A 19,754-nucleotide genomic window follows, 5' to 3' on the forward strand; every position below is an offset into this window, starting at 1 on the left:
TAAAAGCTTGAGAACTGTCGTTTTTGATTGGTCAATTTGAAGCTAACCTATGAACCCACCAATGGAGACCCTACTGGACTTGAACTGTTGTCTATAAAACCCAGGTGCACGAGAGGGAAGCTCTCGCTCTATCTTCGGACATCCCGCCATTTTGACTTCGTAGCTACTATGACCCATTTTGCTGCGACGCCATTTTGAGAGACTTTGATGCTTTCTCTAATCGAAGAGAAAGAGACTTTAATGATTCTTGCCCTAGAGACTTTAACTTTGATTTGCCCTTTGCATGAAGTAGTATTCCTATCTTGCCGCCGTGAGGCAATTGCCCCATTCACCCCTGCCCCTTTGTCCCGTTCTATGCTGATCGAGAAACGGTACCTGTGAGACGAAGACTTCATTGATTGCTGATTGAAATTGGTAATTATGAAAGGAAATTGTAAAATTGCATTGTGTTTCTTTTAGGTAACCAACTGCTGATTTTGATAAGGACCCTAGTTAGGAGTTTTCTAAATTGATGTTGCCAAATTGTTTTTGCATGAAGTCCCACATGCTGATGCTAATTTGAGGTTAGACGAGGATTCCATATGTCGCACGATGCAATTGGAAATCTTGTTATGCTGACTAAATGTACGCAATTAGCCCATTGCAGATTATCGTATTAGTGCTTTGCATTGCCATTATCGAATGCCTTGTGATTCAAATGCTACATAGATTACACTTGTTTCGACGATATGGACAGCTATTAATGTTCATTTATGTTTATCATTTGGTGTTGAGACACATTTATATTGTGCTAGCTTTGTTAATATAGGGAAATAAATTCACTAACTTTGCAATAAACTGGTGTGGTTATTCCTGGCTGAAAGGTCAGGGTTCGCCGAAATGTATTCTGGATTAATTGTTAAGTGTTATGTTGTTCAAGGTGTTGCTTATGTTCGTTATTGATTATCGATTTGATGTGATTGATCGATTAAGGGTACAGAGAGTTCCCACTTAGTCAAAAGATTCATGGACCTAAAGAGCATCCGAACGCAGGTAAATTGTTACCACGTTCCGCTCTATCAATCTCGAGTTGCTTGAGGTTGGAAGGGAAGGGCGGGACCGTGAAGGCACAGAGGGTCAATACTTAATTTGAGCTAGTGGTTGCCAGTCAGGGTCACTGGCGCTCATTTTTGGACACCGGCTTTTATTTTTGTGAATCTATAAGAACGGTTTGCACTGGGCTCATGTATGACTGTGAAATACTAAAAATGCTATTTTTGAAATGACTGTAAGGACTTAAAGACTGAATTCTGTTGCACATTTTGCTGAAGCCTATCTCACACTGTATTTAGTCTATTTTATACTGTAATATATTTTTTATACAAATTACTTACAAATTCACAGTGCTTTGTGTAAGAAATTGGGACCACATGGCACTTAAAATATACATTGTACTATTTCCTACTGTACCGACTAGGATTCAGCTAAGTAACCCGCTGTTTGCGCACATAGACGTCTGTAGTGATCTCATTCACCAAACTCAGCTTTTCCTACCAGAAAATGCATGTCTCACAAATTATTCAGTTTAATTTACATTTAGTTTTTAATTTTGGGTGCGTGGATTACATTTTATAAGCAGCTACGGGTAGGTGAAAGGGCGACACAATAAATGCAGAATGTTGTATTCTTTTAGCTGTGTCCCATCCCCTTGCACTCTGAATCCCGTACTTTTTTGTATGCTTCTACCCCTGCGACTACATTGGCAAATTAAATATAAGTAGCAGGCATTTCAGGTCTGAAAGAACATCTATAAACTGTGACTTAAGGCAGTGGGTATGAGTGGGCCAAAAAGTTCTATATGAGAAACAAGGAAAACTGGAATGCAAAAAAAAAAATGTAGGTCTTAAACATGAAGGCAGGCAAAAATGGAGGCTTGTGACCTGTAAGCCACAGGCTCTGCCAACTTTTTCTAAAACTAGGAATAGTTTCGGTGCACGAGTCAGATATAGTAGCACGGCAGCTTTCACAGCGAGCACGGGCCAACAATCCTGTTACTCTGACAACCGTGAGCGGCTGCAACGTCACTTCCTCCGTGGAAGCTCTGCCAGGGGACGCGTGTTGTCTCTACTGCTCCGCACGGGGCTACCGTGCCGACTGCGACTGGAGAGGAGGTTGCGACGCGGGACGGCTGGGGAGACAAGCGCGGATTATGGCCGCTGCCGCAGAGTGCCAGAGCGGTGCCTCCGGCCGCCACGAGAAAAGCTTGGGGTTGCTCACTACCAAGTTCGTCACCCTGTTGCAAGAAGCTAAGGATGGCGTGCTGGATCTTAAAGCGGTCAGTGCGACTTCCGTACACACTAGAGAGGCGCTCCTAAATGTGAAAGGGTCTAAGAGCGCTGCCTTCCCCAATCTTATTTGCTTGGTGGTGGGTTGCAGTCCTAAAAAGCCGAACTTTTATTTTTCCACATATGGCACAGTTAGGAGAGGGTGGCAAAGAATGATCGTGGGTTCTAATCTCTAGTCTTGCTGATACACCACGGTAACTGAACATGCCAGTCTTTCGTGGATCTGCCCCTTTGCTGTCTCTGCGAGGTGCCTAGATGTTTTTGTGGGGTGTCAGTGGGAGACAGGTTCATCAACATATAGGCAGTTCCACGGAGGCGAGATGCAGTGCTTGTCCGACGCCCTTACTGAAGTGTCATTGGAAAACACCAGGAATGAAATAAATCACTAAAACTCAAGACAAATAAGCAACTTATTTATCAATTTTATGTAGCGCCTATCAATTAATTCTGGACACACACACGAGTGCCACTCCCTGAATCCCTAAAGCAGGGATCAGGTCCCAGGAAATAGGTGGGGATTAATTAGCGTAGGTCAATTTTACGTCATCATTGGAAAGGCTGTCACAACTGTAACAAGTACTCCTATATATTCACAGATGAGTCAAAAACTTAGCAAGCAGTATACATGCACACATACAGCTTATAGTGAATATTTTCATGAACGGATCACATACAGGGATCTTGGAGGTTTAAATCCTGTTTTATTTTTATTGGTGCCACGAAGACGCCGCCAGACTTTTTGTGCGCTATAAAAAATGTATTATCCCAAATGGAAATGTGAAAAGCACAGGTACTTTTTTTTTTTTTTACCCATTGTAAATCATATGCATATGTTCCGTTTATTGAGTTGTTGACCTTATGAGAGAGTCAGTATGAATTTTAAAAACAAAGGGGGTACGTTTGTTTGGTGCATTGAAAACGGTTATTTCACAAGTAAATACATGGTCTACCTTCAATGTTATAATGCCTAGTTGCAAACGGTGTGAGAAATGAGCTACATACAGTTTATAGTGAATATTTTCATGAACGGATCACATACAGGGATCTTGCAGCCTTTTGTTGTTTGACACCCCACCTCAGTCCCCCTTTGGAATGCTGATGACTCCTACACATTGTCTTTCCAAAAGCAGGCATCTGGCAATACAGGAGCCTTGCATGGTATGCAAGGCAGTAAGCAATGTGAAAAATCCTGCCCCAACCCACGAGTTCTTTACAAGCCCGCATAGCGTGGCCCCTCTGAGGGTCCACCCTTTTTAGTCGATATGATTGATGTGAATGGCGCAAAAGTTTTGTTAGGAGGGCAATCTAGTTTACATTTTACTTAAGAAACTTGTAGATACGATGTAGATGAGTTCTTTTTTGCACAAGTCCAATGTTGGCTCATTATTCCCAGTGTACTGTTATCTGTCCAATTTTAGTGGTTAGCATTATTCATGCAGCATTTTTCCATGATATTCATAGAATTCAGAGGTTTTTCCATGTGATACAATTCCTTCTGTTTATTACATTCACAACATATTTCACACTGTATACCAGTAATCTTTAAACCTTTTAATTCTGCATCCCCCCCACCCCCCGAAGAAAACAAAAATCATCGGGCCCGTCCACATTTTTCATAATAATTCTATTAAATAGGCAATGTTGAAATATGTTTACACCTATTTAAACATTACAGTTAAGTTCTGATACTGTTTTATAAATGCAATCATGATGCCAAACATACTATTCTGGTCAGGCAGGCCTTGCTAGGGTGTGAAAGTATCCACAGTGTGATTATTAGAAGTGGCAAAGGGGTTTGAAGAGCATTTGGAGCCTCTTCCTTTTTGACAGCGACTCCCAGCTTGGATGTAAATGATAAAACATGTTAGCGATGGCCCATTACAGAGTTGTTTACTCCTGCTCATTTTTTCAGCTTAAAACAAAGCCCTGTTGTCAGCATGATGCTTGTATTGGCCTGAGCCTGGTGCTCCCTTGGATCACTTGAGGCCCCCCTAGGTGGTCCGCCCCCAGTTTGAAGGCCCCTGCTGTATTCTCACTGTATATATTGCATTGCTTCAATAGCTTTCAGATTGGGTCCTCTGAGATAGACTGTAGAAAAGATTTAAAACTATGAATGTTTCCAAACGTGACATCATGAACGTATCCGTGCCTTCCTTCCCCAGAGACCGAAGACTTTTGATGGCCCATCCACAAGGATGTAAGATACACTAATAAGCCTCAATGTACTGCTATAGCGCTCCTGTTATTGCTGCTTTCAAGCCCTACGTGGGCGTTGTTGTGATTGATTTGCATGCATATAAAAATAAAAAATATGAATGTTTCTGGATCTAGTTGAATGCCATCATACAATGGCTATTTGTGTGGTAGTCAAACATGCTTTGCGGAAATGAAGCATGCTCTTTGCAGGAGTAAGTCACATGCTCTGTAGTTTAGCAGTCTGACTACCATTTACCTAGGAAGCATTCCCTTAGTTCTGAGCTGTTGGTGTCATTCTGGGCGACCTTATGAAAAGAGCAGTAGGTAATCTCCAGAGGTTTAAAACCGATATGGTTCTTTATCGGGAGCCAGTGAAGTTCCTTGAGGTGCGATTTAACTGATTGACATCTAGGTACCTGAAGGATCAGACTGGCAGCAGCGTTTTGAACTATTTGTAAGCGATCAAACAAATATCGAGGCAGGCCCATATTACAAAGAGTTTGCATAAACAAGTCTAAAGGTAATGGACTCATCTATAAAAAAAAATATATTTTTTTTAACTATACTGATGTAACGAATTCTAAAGATCAGAACAGTGAAAAACATGTCCCAGCCACCGATAGGATCTGGAGGTGAAAAGAGAGCTTTTCATCAACTTTGACCTCAAGACGTTTTGCTGCAGAAGTAGGAATTGGAGCAGGGCCCAACTCAGCAGGCCACCAATTATTAGACCAGCCAGTGGCGGAATGGCTAAGCAAAGGAAACTGCGTCTTAGAGGAATTGCATCTCAAAGAGTTCCTGTTCATCCCTCACCTCCGTTAGGCATTTCTTAAAGGCATGCTGCCCAACTGTCGCCTTTTCAACAAATGAGGACATATTGATTCAGTCCTCTAACTTTCTTAGTTTGTACATTTATCTTGACCTCATTCATTTTGATCACTCGCCATGACCTGCACATCTGGAAGTCTCGCCTTATGTCATATAACAGTTGTGCTCAGTGACTAGTAATTGGGAAAAGAAAGGTACTTGTTATACCTTCTTCACTCTGACTACCTTCTATTATCAGTGAAAAAATGTTCCCTCCCCACATTAGATATTTGCCAAATATGCTCTTACAATTAAGACCTGGTTGTCTTCAAAGAGCCAGCAGGCCACCCCTCCCGGACCAGGCAGACAACCACAAGCTTGTTTCAACGTTCAAGGAATTCTCAAGAACTGGGATTAACAAACCCTTGTATATATTGGTTGTAGGAACAATTCTATATGGGCATTTAATATAATGATCATTCTAAAGCAAGCACATCAGTCTGTTACATCAGTTGCAGTGTTTCCTCTAGCCCGTCGCCAGTTCTTGCCCACATTTTGGCTAAGTGGTCTTCATTAGTTGAAACGTTGTTTAATCGATTTAGTTGCATCTTTCAGTCTTCCGAAAAAGTGAAATTTGAAACTTAGCTCTGTTCGCAAAGTGCAACCAATTTAGCATGTTCTGTTTTACATTTTATGCAAAGTCTTCTTCATCTCTGAAAATGATTTGCATGCTGCTTGAACTGCACATGGGAAGACTGGAAAACTAGGATTGCTAATCTCTGCACATGGGAACAGTCCATGTAGTTCAGAAAATCATCATTAATGTTGCAGGTTGTTGTGCCCTGGCACAGTCCCTGGTGCATGTGATCAGCAATGTGGAATTTGGTCCAGTTGTAAGGTTGCTCCATATCTGCACTCCTAAGTTATAATAACAGTTTAATATATTCAGAAATCATCTTATAATTTGCCTCCCGTTAAATAATTTCAACTTGTATCTAAAATTCATAGACCAATCTTTTAGTGTCTCCTTCTGATTGCTCTATCATTAACAAGCGTGGCCGACAATTTTCTGGTTTATGCTGTCTTAGAGACAAATGCTTCAAGTACAAACTTTGTAGAGAAGGTGTTCCTTTTAGGATTAAGATCTTTTTTATTGAGTTTAGAGCATGAGCCAAATACAATAATGTCTCATACCATCATCGATTGGTGGCCATCAATAATTGAAAGGGAAGGAAGTAAATAGGGGAAAAAAGCAGAGCAAAACAACATAAGACATCTATATCTATTCTGGGTCCTACCAACAGGTCATTTAACAGGGGCGAAGAGGGACCAACTGTGAAGCTCTATAAGGCTGAGTGCTGTTTTGTCCAGGTGGCATCAGGAGTGGTCAAGTGCAGTATGCATAGGTGATGTGTGCAGGTGAGTGCCCTAAACCCATCACAGAAGTAGTAGATGCAGGGTCCCCAGGTCTTAGCAAAGAACAGCATTGCTCATGCAGCCCTCACTGTAATCATTTCCATTCCCAGAATATCCCATAATTTATGAAGTCAGTCCATGTGTGTGGGGATGCCACTCTTGTGCCACAGAGACAGCAGCAAACGTTTAGCGGCCCCTATTGCTTGCGTGATGCCCTCCCCTTTGGGGATTTGAAAAGATAAGTCAGGGGGTTCGGAAACCCTAACAAGACGTTGCTTGGGAACCTCGCAATGGTAGTTTCATAGATGTCATCTATAGCATCTAGGATGGAGTCCCAGAAGGAGGCAATTTTAGGGCAGTGCCACAGAATATGTGTTAACGTACCCAGCTGGCTGCATTGGCCCCTGCACCAGTTACTGTTACCCGACCTCCATTCGGCAAACCGCTCCAGTGTATAGTACCAATAATGAGCTATTTTTAGGAATAGTTTCTTGATATTCATATTACAGGCAAAAACGCTCATCCTTTGCAGGACATCTGGCCATTCTTTTTCCGAGAAGGAGCGGCCACACTCCCTCTCCTACCTGCGTCTCGCCAAAGTCTTCACCAAAAGGGGAAGCATCACCAAAAAGGCGTAAAGATCCGAAGTAAGCTTTTTATCGGTTGTGCGAGTAAGCAACCAGCGCTCGAAAGGGGTAAAGGATCTGCTTGCATACGGGTGGATCGCAGATGAAGTCATCCAGTGGCTGACTGCCAGATATTGCCAGTACGCCTCCGCTGGTATACCGTAATCATCCTGGAGCTGTGGGAAATCCATGACACCATCAGCATCAAAGAAATCCCCAGCTCTCTTACAGTTCGAATCCTGCCAGATCTGGAACGAGGATCCATAGTGCCGGCAGAAAATCTGGGTTGCCAATGATTGGGGTTTGTGGAGATATAGGAGTCGATAAACCCTGCTTCACATACACTTTGTCCCACACCTCCATTGTGGCGCGCACAACGGGGATATGTAGACCCCGTGGGTCGGGATGCCTTTGGAAGCCAAGGGATTTTCCAAATATGTTGCCCTACCACTGCCTAGTCAATTAAGAACCAGAGCTTCTCCGTGCGCACACTCAACCATTCCACTAAATATCGCAGTTGTGCTGCCTGGTAGTAGCTCAACTGGTGAGGTATCCTCAGTCCTCCCTCAGACTCTGGTAAGTAGGCCTGAAACTGCACCATCCTCGTCTTTTTGCCGGACCAGATGAACTCCCAGATTAGGTTCTACAGTTTGTCTAAGAGCCCAAAAGGGGGCTGCAGCGGGAGGGTTTGCATAATGAAGAGTGCTTTGGGCAATAGCGTCATTTTGATTTCTGGCCATACCCTTTCCATCTAGTCTTATCCGTACTTGCGCTCTTCAGCAACGCAGAGTAGTTGCAGTTACCTATAGCTGTCAGCGTAGGATGGGTCTGTAGGCCCAAATACTTCACCCCCTGCACAGGCCACGCGAAGGGTAGGTCTTTCTGCAGCTGCGTCCTGTCTGTTGCTGGCACTGTGAGATTTAGGAAAGGTGACTTATTTAAGTTCGTTTTGAACCCTGCCACTGCTCCAAATGGTGACAGCTCTTCCATATTTACTCGGAGTGATTGCTACGGGTGAGACACATAGAGCAGCACATCATCTGCGTAAAGTGCTGTTTTGTGAGACCGCCCACCCATTGGAATACCATGTATGTGTGAGTTTTGGCGCACATCTGGCTTAGATACGCAGCCATTGATGAGCACCATTGCCTGTGAGATTTATAATTGCACAAGGTTCAGCGACAAAACCGTGGTCCAAGCCCGTAATGGGGGAGGATTGCACTCAAGAATACCCAATGTACTCTATCGAAAGCCTTCTATGCATCTGTAGATAAAGGCAGAGAAGACCTCTTGGTATGCTAGGGTTTGTCCAGGATACGGCATAGCCTTCTAGTTTTATCTAAGCATGTTCGTTCTGGGATAAATCCGGTTTGGTCCGGGTCCACCAGACCCTGCATATAGGGCCCCAACCTGGATGCCAAAATGCCTGTAAAGAGCTTGGCGTCTGTATTTAACAGCCTAATCGGTGGATAGGATGTGCACATCAGGGGGTCTCTCCCTGACTTTCGGATCACTATAATCGTGCCTAATTGCATCGTAAGAGTGAGATTGCCAGATGTTGCAAAAATTGTTGTGTAGTCGAGCCAGAATAGGAGCTAGGAGGACCTCGAGGGACTTACAAAATTCTGCCCCACGACCATCTCGGCCTGGGGCCCTTCCCTATCAGAAGGCAGCCATAAACACGTCAGTAGGGGTAATATCTTTGTCTAATTTATCGCGGGCGCCTTGTTTGGAAGCAGGTCAATGAGACTGACTACAGATATTTCTCGTCTTCGCAGGGTCCAACACCTTTGCTGTGTGGAGTGAGGTATAAAATGACTCAAATGCCCTAAAAATCTGATCCTCCTCGCCTGTCGCCGCTCTGTCCCAGGCTCACCTCGCTCCAGGCCTCCACACGTCAGTTGGGTGACATGTTTACAATGCTCCTCGGCCACCCAAGCGCACGATCATCGCCTCTCCTCGCGACTCGGCACCACAAGGGGCCCAATGCATGTTCTTGTCTCTCTTCCTGCTCTGCTGCCCATAGTTCCGCCGAGAGATGGTGATTAGGTGGCCTGCTCCACTTCCCGCCTAAACTCTCCTACATGAGCGCCATCTTGGCCATGCCCCAGTCAAGATGTGCATTTTAGTGTAGCACTGATTCTCTCGCTCTTCCTCTAAATCTTCACCAGACCAGTATGCCTGCAAGTGTGGGATCAGCTGTGATGTGGCACGTGTCTCTTCGCATATATATCATATATGTTAGCTACCTCTTGTTGAAACCCCCTCATTGCCATATAATATATTGAAAAATGCTACCAGTGATGCATGCAAGCTACATGGGCAAGGTGGGTGAACATCAGGGACTGCGTTGTAGACTGGGAATGTGCTGAAGACAGCACAGGCACTGGAGATCAGCACCTTTCGGTATACAACCATGCTTGCCAGATTCATTGCCTCCACGAGCCCCAGTCCAAGGAGATTCTGCAGCGCCTTTTCTCTAGTTCAGGATAGTGTGGAGCAACCCACCCACAATTGGCTAATGGCCTTTCACACCAACAGATTCTGTCAGGTATGGTTGCAGTTTTCACAACAACTATATGTTGGACGGGGAGGCCTTTCCAGGCACCGCAGATATCTTTGTGCTCATGATTACTGCACTATTCTACATTGGTTGTTCTTCAGGATTTTCTTGACATGTTTCTTTTATTATGTTACCTCTCAAACATGTAGTTATTTCAGGATGTTAAAAATCAATGAATCAGTTTTTTTTCTTTTTTTTTTTTTACTTTATTGGCACTATTCATGTAGTCTGGAGCTAGCCCTAGGAGTTGGGGGTGAGAGGGCAGCTAGGTTCTTCATATCAAGTTTTTAGTATGAGAAAGCTTTAGGATAGTATAATGACAACAGGCAGAAAATGCCCATGTATTATGAAATATCTGACCAGTTGCCATGAGCAGATTGTAGGGTATTTAGGAGGCCTAGAGTAATAATAGGAGATGGGGAAGTGTGTAAGTTATTTGCCGAAGGTCAAGTCAGTGGGGAACACTCCTTTCACAAAGGGTAAAGTAAGATCATCTCAGATGTTGTGGGTGTCGAATAAGGTGGTCTGTCTTGTTTTCATTTTTACTTTGAGAATCGCCACTTTATTTGGTTCACACGGCAGATGGCTCTGTAGCAGAAAAAGAGGAAGAGCTTGCAGTCAGATAGCTTTGTTTATTGGCATAGATGGCTTTATAGATGACGCAGAGTAAATGGAATTCATCATTTTGATTGCCTGATGGAAAAAGAAACTCTGCAGGTCCTTTATGGTGGATTTCAAACCCTATTTCAGGAGGATGGAGGGAGGTGCACATAGGACAAACAAGCTACTGAGCCCCAAATGTGGTTGTTTAGGTTATTTGCCACTTCTGTCCTGCGGTGCGTCCTAGTGTAGCCCTGCAAACTGGGCCAAGCAGTACCCTTTCCAAACTTTCCTCTCAACATTTTGAGGAAGAGCAGTGACAGGTCAAAACTCAACAGTATACAAAGAACAGTATTAGACCTGGCATCTTTAGGGTGGTCTTCCCCCAAACTTTTTACCTCACCTCCTCCACTTTGCTGCACTTGTGTTTGTGGCGTTCGGACTCTGTGCACTTTACCGGTGCTAGCCAGTGCTAAAGTGCTTTTTCTCACTCCCTTCAAACATGGCTTATACCAAATTGGCATATTTAATTTACTTGTAAGTCCCTTGTGGAGTGGTATACCATATAACCAGGGTCTGTAAATTAAAGGCTGCCAATGGGCCTGCAGGACTTATTGTGCCACCCACTTAAGTAGCACTTCAAAACAAGTCCCAGTATGCCACTGCAGCCTGACTGCATTTTAAACTGCCATGTCGACCTGGCATGAAAATCTCCTTGCCCACCTTAAATACATTCCTTTCTTTTTTTTTTCTTCTTTTTTTTAACATATGTTACCCTTGAGGTAGACCCTAGATAGACCATAGGGCACTTTGTAAATCAAAAGGTTGGACATGTACTTTTAAGTTTTAAATGTCCTGGTAGTGAAAAACTCCTACATTAGTTTCACTACTGTGAGGCCCACTCCTCCTATAAGAAAACATTGGGGATTCCTTATTACATTTAATAAGCTGTTATTTCCAATTGGGAGGAAGTAGTTATGTCATGTTTGGTTTCTATGAAATTGTAAAGATAAGCCCTCTTTAAGGGTAAATTCAGATTTTTCCTTACAATTTTGAAAATACTACTTTTATAAAGTTGGCTTTTCCTGCTCTTAGCACTTTTGTACCTGTAACCTGCCTTACATCACATCACTAACTGCAACTGACAGTTAGACTTTGTGAACTCCTCCCAGAGAGTCACACGGTAGAGGGAATATGTGTGCCTAAATGAGCCTTCTGCTGGTAGGCTTGTGAGGCAGAGCTGAGCACAGCCACACCTGCAACTGAATACCCTGGGTTCTGCCTTTACATTGTGCTCACTTTGTCACTGCAACCAGCTTGGAGCTAGTGCAGGTAGGAAATTCCATGCACTTCAAAGCTACTGTCTAGAAATGTTTCCCACCTTCCAGAACCAGGGCATAAAAAGGGGACTTCAGACACCAATGTTTAGGTACACTTTATGACCTGTGGATACTCTGCCAGTAAGAAGGACTACTGTGCTGCTGGAAAGACTAGCACTCCGCTGGACTACTGCTTGGAAGGACTGCTGTCCTGCTGCTCTGCCGCCTTCTGCCTGAGTACAAGGACTGGATCTTCAACTATCCCAGGACCTCCAGAATGACTCACAAGTGATAGTCAGCTGGCCACAGAAACACAAAGGCTTTGTCCTTTTTGCACTCAGTCTGAGTGATTCCTGATGCTCCAAGTGGTGCCCCTCCAGTCCTGGACCATTAGAATCTGCGCTAAAGATGCCCAGATGGTCAAAATCCAAAACTGAGGACTTCATTTTGGCCAAAAAAGCTCTAAGAACCAGGAGGAGACCGGGACCAACATGCTCGTCTTTCAGCCTGAGGTGCATTGCTGGTTGGATTGACTTTGTAGCTTCTACTGCTACGTTCTCCTCCTCCTCCGCATATCCTTTTCAGTGATCCTTTGCCAAAGGGGTATTCGGCCCTGTGGAACTGTCTTTGGCTACAGCCCTCTGCTTCATCCCCCTGGGGATTTTCAACTTCAATTTCAGATACAAAGTCTGAACAAAGAAATTGTCACTGCAGCTTTGACTCAAATCTACCTGATGATGACACTCCCTTCTCAGACACTCCTTGCAGCCTTTTTCTAAGTTCAAAGGTAAGCGCTGGCCGGTCCCAATCCACTTCTTGTATCTGAACCGTACTCCATCACCGTCAGCCATCTTTTTGAACTCTGACCCAGTCTTGCGTGACTAGATGTCCAGGGATGGCGCTTTGATCATTTAGGCACTAGATTTTACTAAAAACTTTACAAATTCATGATTCCAGTTCTACTAATTGGACTTTTGTCATTTTGGTGGCCAATAATTTATTAAAATGTACTCTATTTTTCTAAATTGGTTTTGGATTTTTCTTCTGCTTTCATTTTATTACTGTTTGTGTGCTGCGTAAATACTTCACACATTGCCTCTAAGTTAAGCCTGACTGCTTTTTGTGCCAAGCTATCCAGGGTTAAGCACAGGTTATTTTAGTGACTTTGTTCTCCCTGCAAAAGATTGTGGCTGTGGCTTGGCCAGGGCTCACACCCCAGTCAACCAACAAACCACTTTCTAAGACACACCATTACATTGCTCAGTCCAGTAATAGGCTTTTGTATAAAAGACAGTACCTTATTCACATAACTTTACTTAATACTACACATCACATTTAAGTTGATGTAATACAAGGTTAAAATCCTGTGTGTGATTTTAGGCGCTACACGTTTCATTGCCACTCCTGAGTTGTGGAATCCAAGCCTACTGGGGAACACAGTCTGTGCCAGCAACAGTCTTTCAGCAGTGGTAGCCTAATAATCTTGCTTGATGCTTGCTTTCAGTAGATGACTTGATGCAGTTCATGAGGCGCACCAATTAGGGAGACTGGGAGATCCATTTGTCTCACAGGTTGCTCCCTGGCTTCGCTCCTGGCATTTTTATGCTCCCTGGTTACATCTCGTTGGGACCATTCTGGAGTTTTCCTTCTGGGAAGAAACCCAACTCCTGCAGGTGCACTCCTTTCCTCTCTCAGCAAACGCCTAGACTGACCTTTAGCTCCTACAGCAAAAAATGCAGACCTGAGATGAAGACATCTCACATGTGAGAGACTGGCTGTCATGCAGACACCAGCTGTGGTTACACAACACTCCTTCAAGTAATCTGTGGAGCACACCCTTCCTTGGTCATGCAGAACTTGGAACAAAATGAGTGGTTTGCACCCCACTTTTATACATATGTTCCAGACAGGAAATGTAGATCCACAGTATAATGTTTCAGAACCAGTTTGTTTTGGTTCTCTTTTAGATGCAACGTTCAGGCTGCTCTCCGGACACAGTACTAGTGCAAATTGATGGTTCTCATATTTCTCCCAGCAAGTACCAGTAGGTCTTGCTTGAAGCAAGAGTATAACATGAGCACAATGAAGTGTAATTGTTCTGCACCTGGCTGCCATTGCATTCCTGAAAAAGGCCAGTCCTTGCCTAGAATCTTCCGCACCTTCTGCAACTGAAACTGCAGTCCCACCTCCCATGTCTACCAAAGGACAGTGCTCCAGAAGAACTAATCAGCAGTCCTTTGCCAACTTAGGGCCTCATGTAGTTAGCAAAGCTAGTCCTGTCTCTAGCCCCAGACTTATTTTTCTAGGTCCCCAACCTCCAGCCACAAGAATGCCACAAGAATGCAGGCAGTAAACTTCCATTGTTTACGGTAGCTATCCTCAGTCTGTCTTGTGCCATTCTATACCTGGGTTATACCAAATAGATCCCATTGTAACTCCTAAAATATGAATATGTTAGGTGTCCAAATACATAAATAAACAATGTTAAAAATAATTCAAAAGAATCACAAGATTAATGAAAGAATACTCTGTCCTACCCCTCAGTGCATCAAATATAGTCCTTTGCTTTGGCATGCCCACTGGTTACATAATCTTTTATAGGTCATATCCTAATATTGTGTTAATCTCCTGATAAAGGCATTCATTAGTAGCCGAAAGCAAGCTGTGTTGGGATCCTTTATAACGCACAGTGATTGCTTCCTGAAGCAAGGCAATACTTTTTTCCCCGAATGTTGCTTAGCCTAGGGCAGATCGAGATAATTTGTTTTAAACTTTTGTTATAATAGTTATAGGGTCTGACATTAGAGGAACTAGATGTAGACTTTCAGGAGCCTTCAAATTCTTTCAACTGACTATACAACAGACAGGATATCAAAAGTTGGTTTAATTGATGCCTCCAAATTAGAATCAATATATTTCTGGCTGGTCTAAAAGTATGACTCCAAAAGTAGCTCTCTGTTTGTAACTTTGATACTTTATGCAGATCTCTCAAACAAAAAATATTCTGAACATCTTCCCTAATGACTCTTTTACTGGTTAATTGTTGCATCTTCAAGAGATACGTAAGCAAGAGTAAATTATGTTGTTTGATAGCGGAATTGATTTAATCAAAAGAAAAAACTGAGCTGATCATAATGTTCTGTGTCAGTTCTTGATAAATCAAGCATATCAATGAGGTGGGTTTTACAGAGGCTCAGTCACAAAAATTGTTAATTTTCCAACCTAGGTGAATTGCCTCAATTAATGGTAGACTTAGTTCAAGTCTGATCATTGCATGAGGAGTGGATCTTCTTAAGTTGAATAAAAGACTTATGTTTTGGATGAAAAATAGTTTTAATGTATTTGCCATTGAGCCATAAGTCAAAAATAGGACAAGTTTTGTGGTGGGCCTATTCGCACACCCTCTGTATGTTGATGCAAACTTTTTTTTAAATATTTGTTTTCATAACAGGCATTGTTTTTAACATACATAGAAGTTGTCCAGAAGTTAGAGTCTTATCCAGATGGAAGTCCAGGTAAACATACATATGATTTTATTGACTCCACTTTGTCTCTCTATTTCCATATGAATAGCTTCAGGTTCTTCCCAAAGGATATGATTTTTGGTTTATTAATGTTTGCCGAAAAAAAAATAATCCTCTGGTTATAGTCATTGAGAACAACAAGTTCTTGCTGAAATCCAACTGACTGAGTACTGAGAATCACACAGCACACAGACTCCTACTTCAGTACATCTGATGCACATGTACTGCACATACACATGCAATCGACATACACACAGAATGTCACCGCCAGGCTCTGTGTTCCACATGGTAGCAAAACTTTACATGAGGGGTCAGTAGAAAACACCCTTGCTGGCAAGAAGAACAAGCATTTGCAATGCACTAGGGTCTCGCATTTCTCTGAGTTACAGCTATTACCAGTTGTTAACTCCCAACCGGATTTTTTTATCCACATTAAAAGAAAAAAAACAGCGCGATCGCGGTGCTACAGTTTACTCGTAATGAAACCCATCGGCAAAAGTGCAATTATTTACATAACCGGCAAAAGTGCAATTAACTATGTAACAGGGTCGATATTATGCAAAGTGCTCGACTTCTGCCAAGCGAGATCGCGCTGCGAACAAAAGATAAAAAGTAGTCCACAAACCTGATGGGAAACAGCAAGCCTCGCATGTTTTCAGTACTTGGTCGCTGCGCTCGAAGAGGGCTAACCACCGGAAGAGGCATGACGTATGTGTGCCTTCCACTAATGAAAGCAAGCAGATTTTAAGAGGCAAGCCCACGAACCAATGAAAGACACTGACGTGACGTGGACGGGCTCAAAACCCGTTTCTAATTCCTAAATTGTCTCGCAAGCAATACGCATGCGCAAGTGCATGCGACGCAGGCTCAACCCTAAAAAGGTTGCACTGCAAAGTCACAAAAAACAGCATGCTGCCACCAAATCTTTACATGAAGTACTGAAGCTTAAGACAATAGTCCACTGTCTAGTATGAGGGCAGACTTAATGCACATCCTCCAGGTCATAGAACAGGGCCTGAACGCCCCCCCCCCCCCCCATTCGCTCCCACTCTCATTTTCAGGGTAAGGTCAGGCCTCTGCCCAGATGCTAGGTTAGTTTGAATTCATGGTTCTAAAAGTCAGGATATCATTTTCACATGCAGTTAGGGACTCAGGGTAGGGGTACGCACCCACTCGGAGAACATCCCTGTCCCACTGATGTCCCTCCCACGTAGGACTAACAGGAAGCTTGTTCCAGCCCTGAAGTCTGGCTGTTAGGTTGGCAAGACTGGTAGGAAAATCCTTCTGCAGCACCATGATCCATTCCGGATTTGTGCTGTACTGTGCAGTGTAGGCTCTGAAAAGAAATAGGTCACCCAATTACCCTGGATTTCTCACTCTTCAGTGCCATCAGCCATTTGAGTGGTTTGTGATCTGTCTAGACCACAAACACGATGCTAATCATGTGAGGCTGGAACGTCTTCAAAGCTCACATTATTGCAAAACATTGTTTCTCAATGGTACCCAGTTCTGTTTCCTAGGAAACAGTCTGCAGCTGAGAAACTGCTGTGTTGCTCTACCATTGTCATCAAGTTGAGTCATTGCAAGTCTAACCCACTTATCTGTGATGCCAGTCAGCACAATGAAAGGTCAACCAAAGTTAGGTGCCGTCAATGCTTATGCGTTACATAGTGCGGTCTTCAGAACCTCAAATGCCTTCTGACACTTTGCAGTCCAGATCATTTTCTTAGGCTGCTTTTCTGATGCCAAGGCTGTAAACAAAACTATTGTCCCATAGTTGGCAGCAAAGTTTCTACAAAAGCCAGTGAGTCCTAAGAAAATTCTCATTTGGGTCTGGTTGCTGGGAACCTCCCACCCCAACACAGACTGTATCTCGTCATCAACAGAAAGCTCTTCCTGTTTCCCACCCGGTGCCCAAAGTATACTAGAGGACAGCCCAGTCTGGTGATGGGTTGTCTTGATGGTCACTTTTCCCCCTGTATCCGGACCAACATATGTTCTAGGTGACCAAGGTTGTCCTCCCATGAATTGCCAAGCAAGGGGGTGTCATCTAGGTAAGCCAGACTACCTGAGAGAGCATGATTCATTAGGCACTGATAAGTGGCAGAAGCATTCTTAATCTCAAACGCATGACCCTGAACTGGTTCAATGCACCTGTCATAGAGAGTGCGTTATTTTCTTTGGCGCTAGGTGCTAATGTGATATGCCAGTATCCTTTGGTTAGATAAGGGATACTGAATTGGCACGCAGATGTGCATCGGTCTTGATCACCCCATTGAGCACCCAGTAGACCTTATAAAAGTGCAAGTATGTGGATCCTTCCTTGGACACAAATACCACTGGATTGGTCCCAGGACAATGTAAATGCTCAACTAATATTATGGCCAACATCTTGGCATCATCTGCCTTGGTGCACTGCACTGCTTGCTACTTACTGTCAAGCTACACTCTGTATTTAGGTCATATACTCAGACATGTGTCAACCCTGGAGTCCGAGAAAAGGGATGGTGAAATAGTCCCAGTACTTCCCTATACTCTGTTTACTGCTTAGTCATTATTTCAGGGGCAGGTTGCATCTCATTCACAGAACCATCCTTCACCTCACTGTGCAGCAGGTAGGGAAGAGATTAATTGTCTTCCTCAACCTCCTCTGCTATATCTGTGGCACCTATGGTGAAATCTCTCAAGGTGTGGCTTGAGGCAGTTCGCATTGAACACCCTCATTGGCTTCTGTAAGGCACTTGTGTCCACCAAGTATTTTGGATAAATATTTTGCAGCATCAACTCCTTCTAAACCTCCACGTACCCAGTCAGCATTGCTTTCTGGTCACACCACTCCTTCATCTGCTCTTGGATTTTCTTCGCCTTACTCATGAATTGCAAAATCTACTAATTAAGGCCAGTCGTATAGTCCAGCATGTCCTTCTGAGGTGACTCTAAAGTTCTTTCTGCTTTCACCTGTCTATGGTGGAGACCACTTACTTGGTGACTGAACCCAACTCTCTTCTGTGGAATTTTTCTGTAAGTTAACAAGAGACGTGGTAGAAAATCCCAGTTCCTTGCGAAGTTCCCTGACAGGATGAGTCTTACCTTCATGCTCAATTGACCAGTAGGACAGGTTCAAAACCTCTCTGCACATCTCTGACTAGCAGAACATAGCAAACGAATCTTAGGTCTCTTGCTGGTCCATCCATCCAGCCAATTAAATGCTTTCCAAACACCCCATTGCTGACCTCTTACAAAGCCTCCAGGCACAAGCTGAGCATAGGGCACTCATCTTGTGCCTGGCAAAATTTCTCTCAGGTGGCTCATCAAGCAGCTAACCACTCCTTCAGCTCTTTCAGTGTCCCAGAATCCAGCCCTTGGCCAGCTTTGAAGGTCTCCTTCTCCTCTCCCTGTGGAACTCGGGTAATGGACGTCCAACATGTACCTCATAAGAGTCGGAGTCTGTCCTGATCTGCTCACTACCTTTTCCTGATATTTGAAAACCTGTGATGGTCCCAGTCTCTTGCAGCTTGTGATTTGGTCAGCTCATCTGATCTGATTCAAGTCATGTAGGCTCCTTGTCTTGGTTATAAACCAGGGGCAATCAAACCATTGCCAAAGCGATCTTTGGTTCCTTATTTCTTTCTCTCCCCTATGTCAACCATAGCTGGTTTACTATTGATTTTTACCTCACCTCCAAGAGTGTAGCTATTATTAGTACAAAAGTTGCCACAGAGCAAGGTGTCTGATGGGCGGTGTGCACTCCCAGTTATGGCGGTACATCAGCACCCAGCCAAGGGATGGGTGCCCATTTTGCTTCATTGCACTGACATCTTTGCTTCTCCAGTGCTCAACTCAAGCAGTTGAATAATTCATGTTTTGCCCTCAATCTACCAACTTTGTGTATCAGCACAGGGGGGAGTCTCCACTGGTTTGAAGTGATTACTCTTAACTACAGCCCTGTAAGCACCTGTATACCTCATGACAGGAACCTTCCCCACCATGGATAATAGTTTTCTGCACAGACTTCATGGTATTTGGATGTATGTGCTGAAGATAATCTATCGCCCTCTCCCAAATGTCCTTTGCTACTAGACTGAGTGCCACAGGGATCTTTTGGCACCCTCTTACCAAATTCAGCACACTTGTGATGGGTGTAGCTGTTACAAGGTCTTCACTGGGCAGTCTCTTTTATAATGCCAATCCTTGTGACACATATAGGAAGTAAAGACTTTGGGTTTCAAGAACCTTCCAGTCCTCCTTTCTGTTTGTGACTTGGAACCCAATTCATCGTTTTCACGGTGTGCCCCTTGTACCATTGGAATGGCCCTGGACCTTACCCTCCGGTTTAGAACTAGTTTATTGAGAGTTTCTCTTTCTTTTTGGATTAGAGC

General features: G+C 43.7%; 1 protein-coding gene across 2 annotated transcripts in view; it reads left to right on the forward strand.

Moving 5' to 3' along the window:
* Window positions 1–2,029: 2,029 nt before the first annotated feature.
* The window catches only part of E2F5 (E2F transcription factor 5), a 178,045-nt gene continuing 160,320 nt past the window's right edge, over window positions 2,030–19,754 (forward strand). For both annotated transcript variants that reach the window (XM_069220425.1, XM_069220427.1), the window contains exon 1: window positions 2,030–2,314. In XM_069220425.1, coding sequence (XP_069076526.1) covers window positions 2,189–2,314 — 126 coding nt within the window. In that variant the 5' untranslated portion in view covers window positions 2,030–2,188. The remainder of the gene's footprint in view (window positions 2,315–19,754) is intronic.

Source organism: Pleurodeles waltl, chromosome 2_2, assembly GCF_031143425.1.
Source record: "Pleurodeles waltl isolate 20211129_DDA chromosome 2_2, aPleWal1.hap1.20221129, whole genome shotgun sequence".
Classification (NCBI taxonomy): Eukaryota; Metazoa; Chordata; class Amphibia; order Caudata; family Salamandridae; genus Pleurodeles; species Pleurodeles waltl.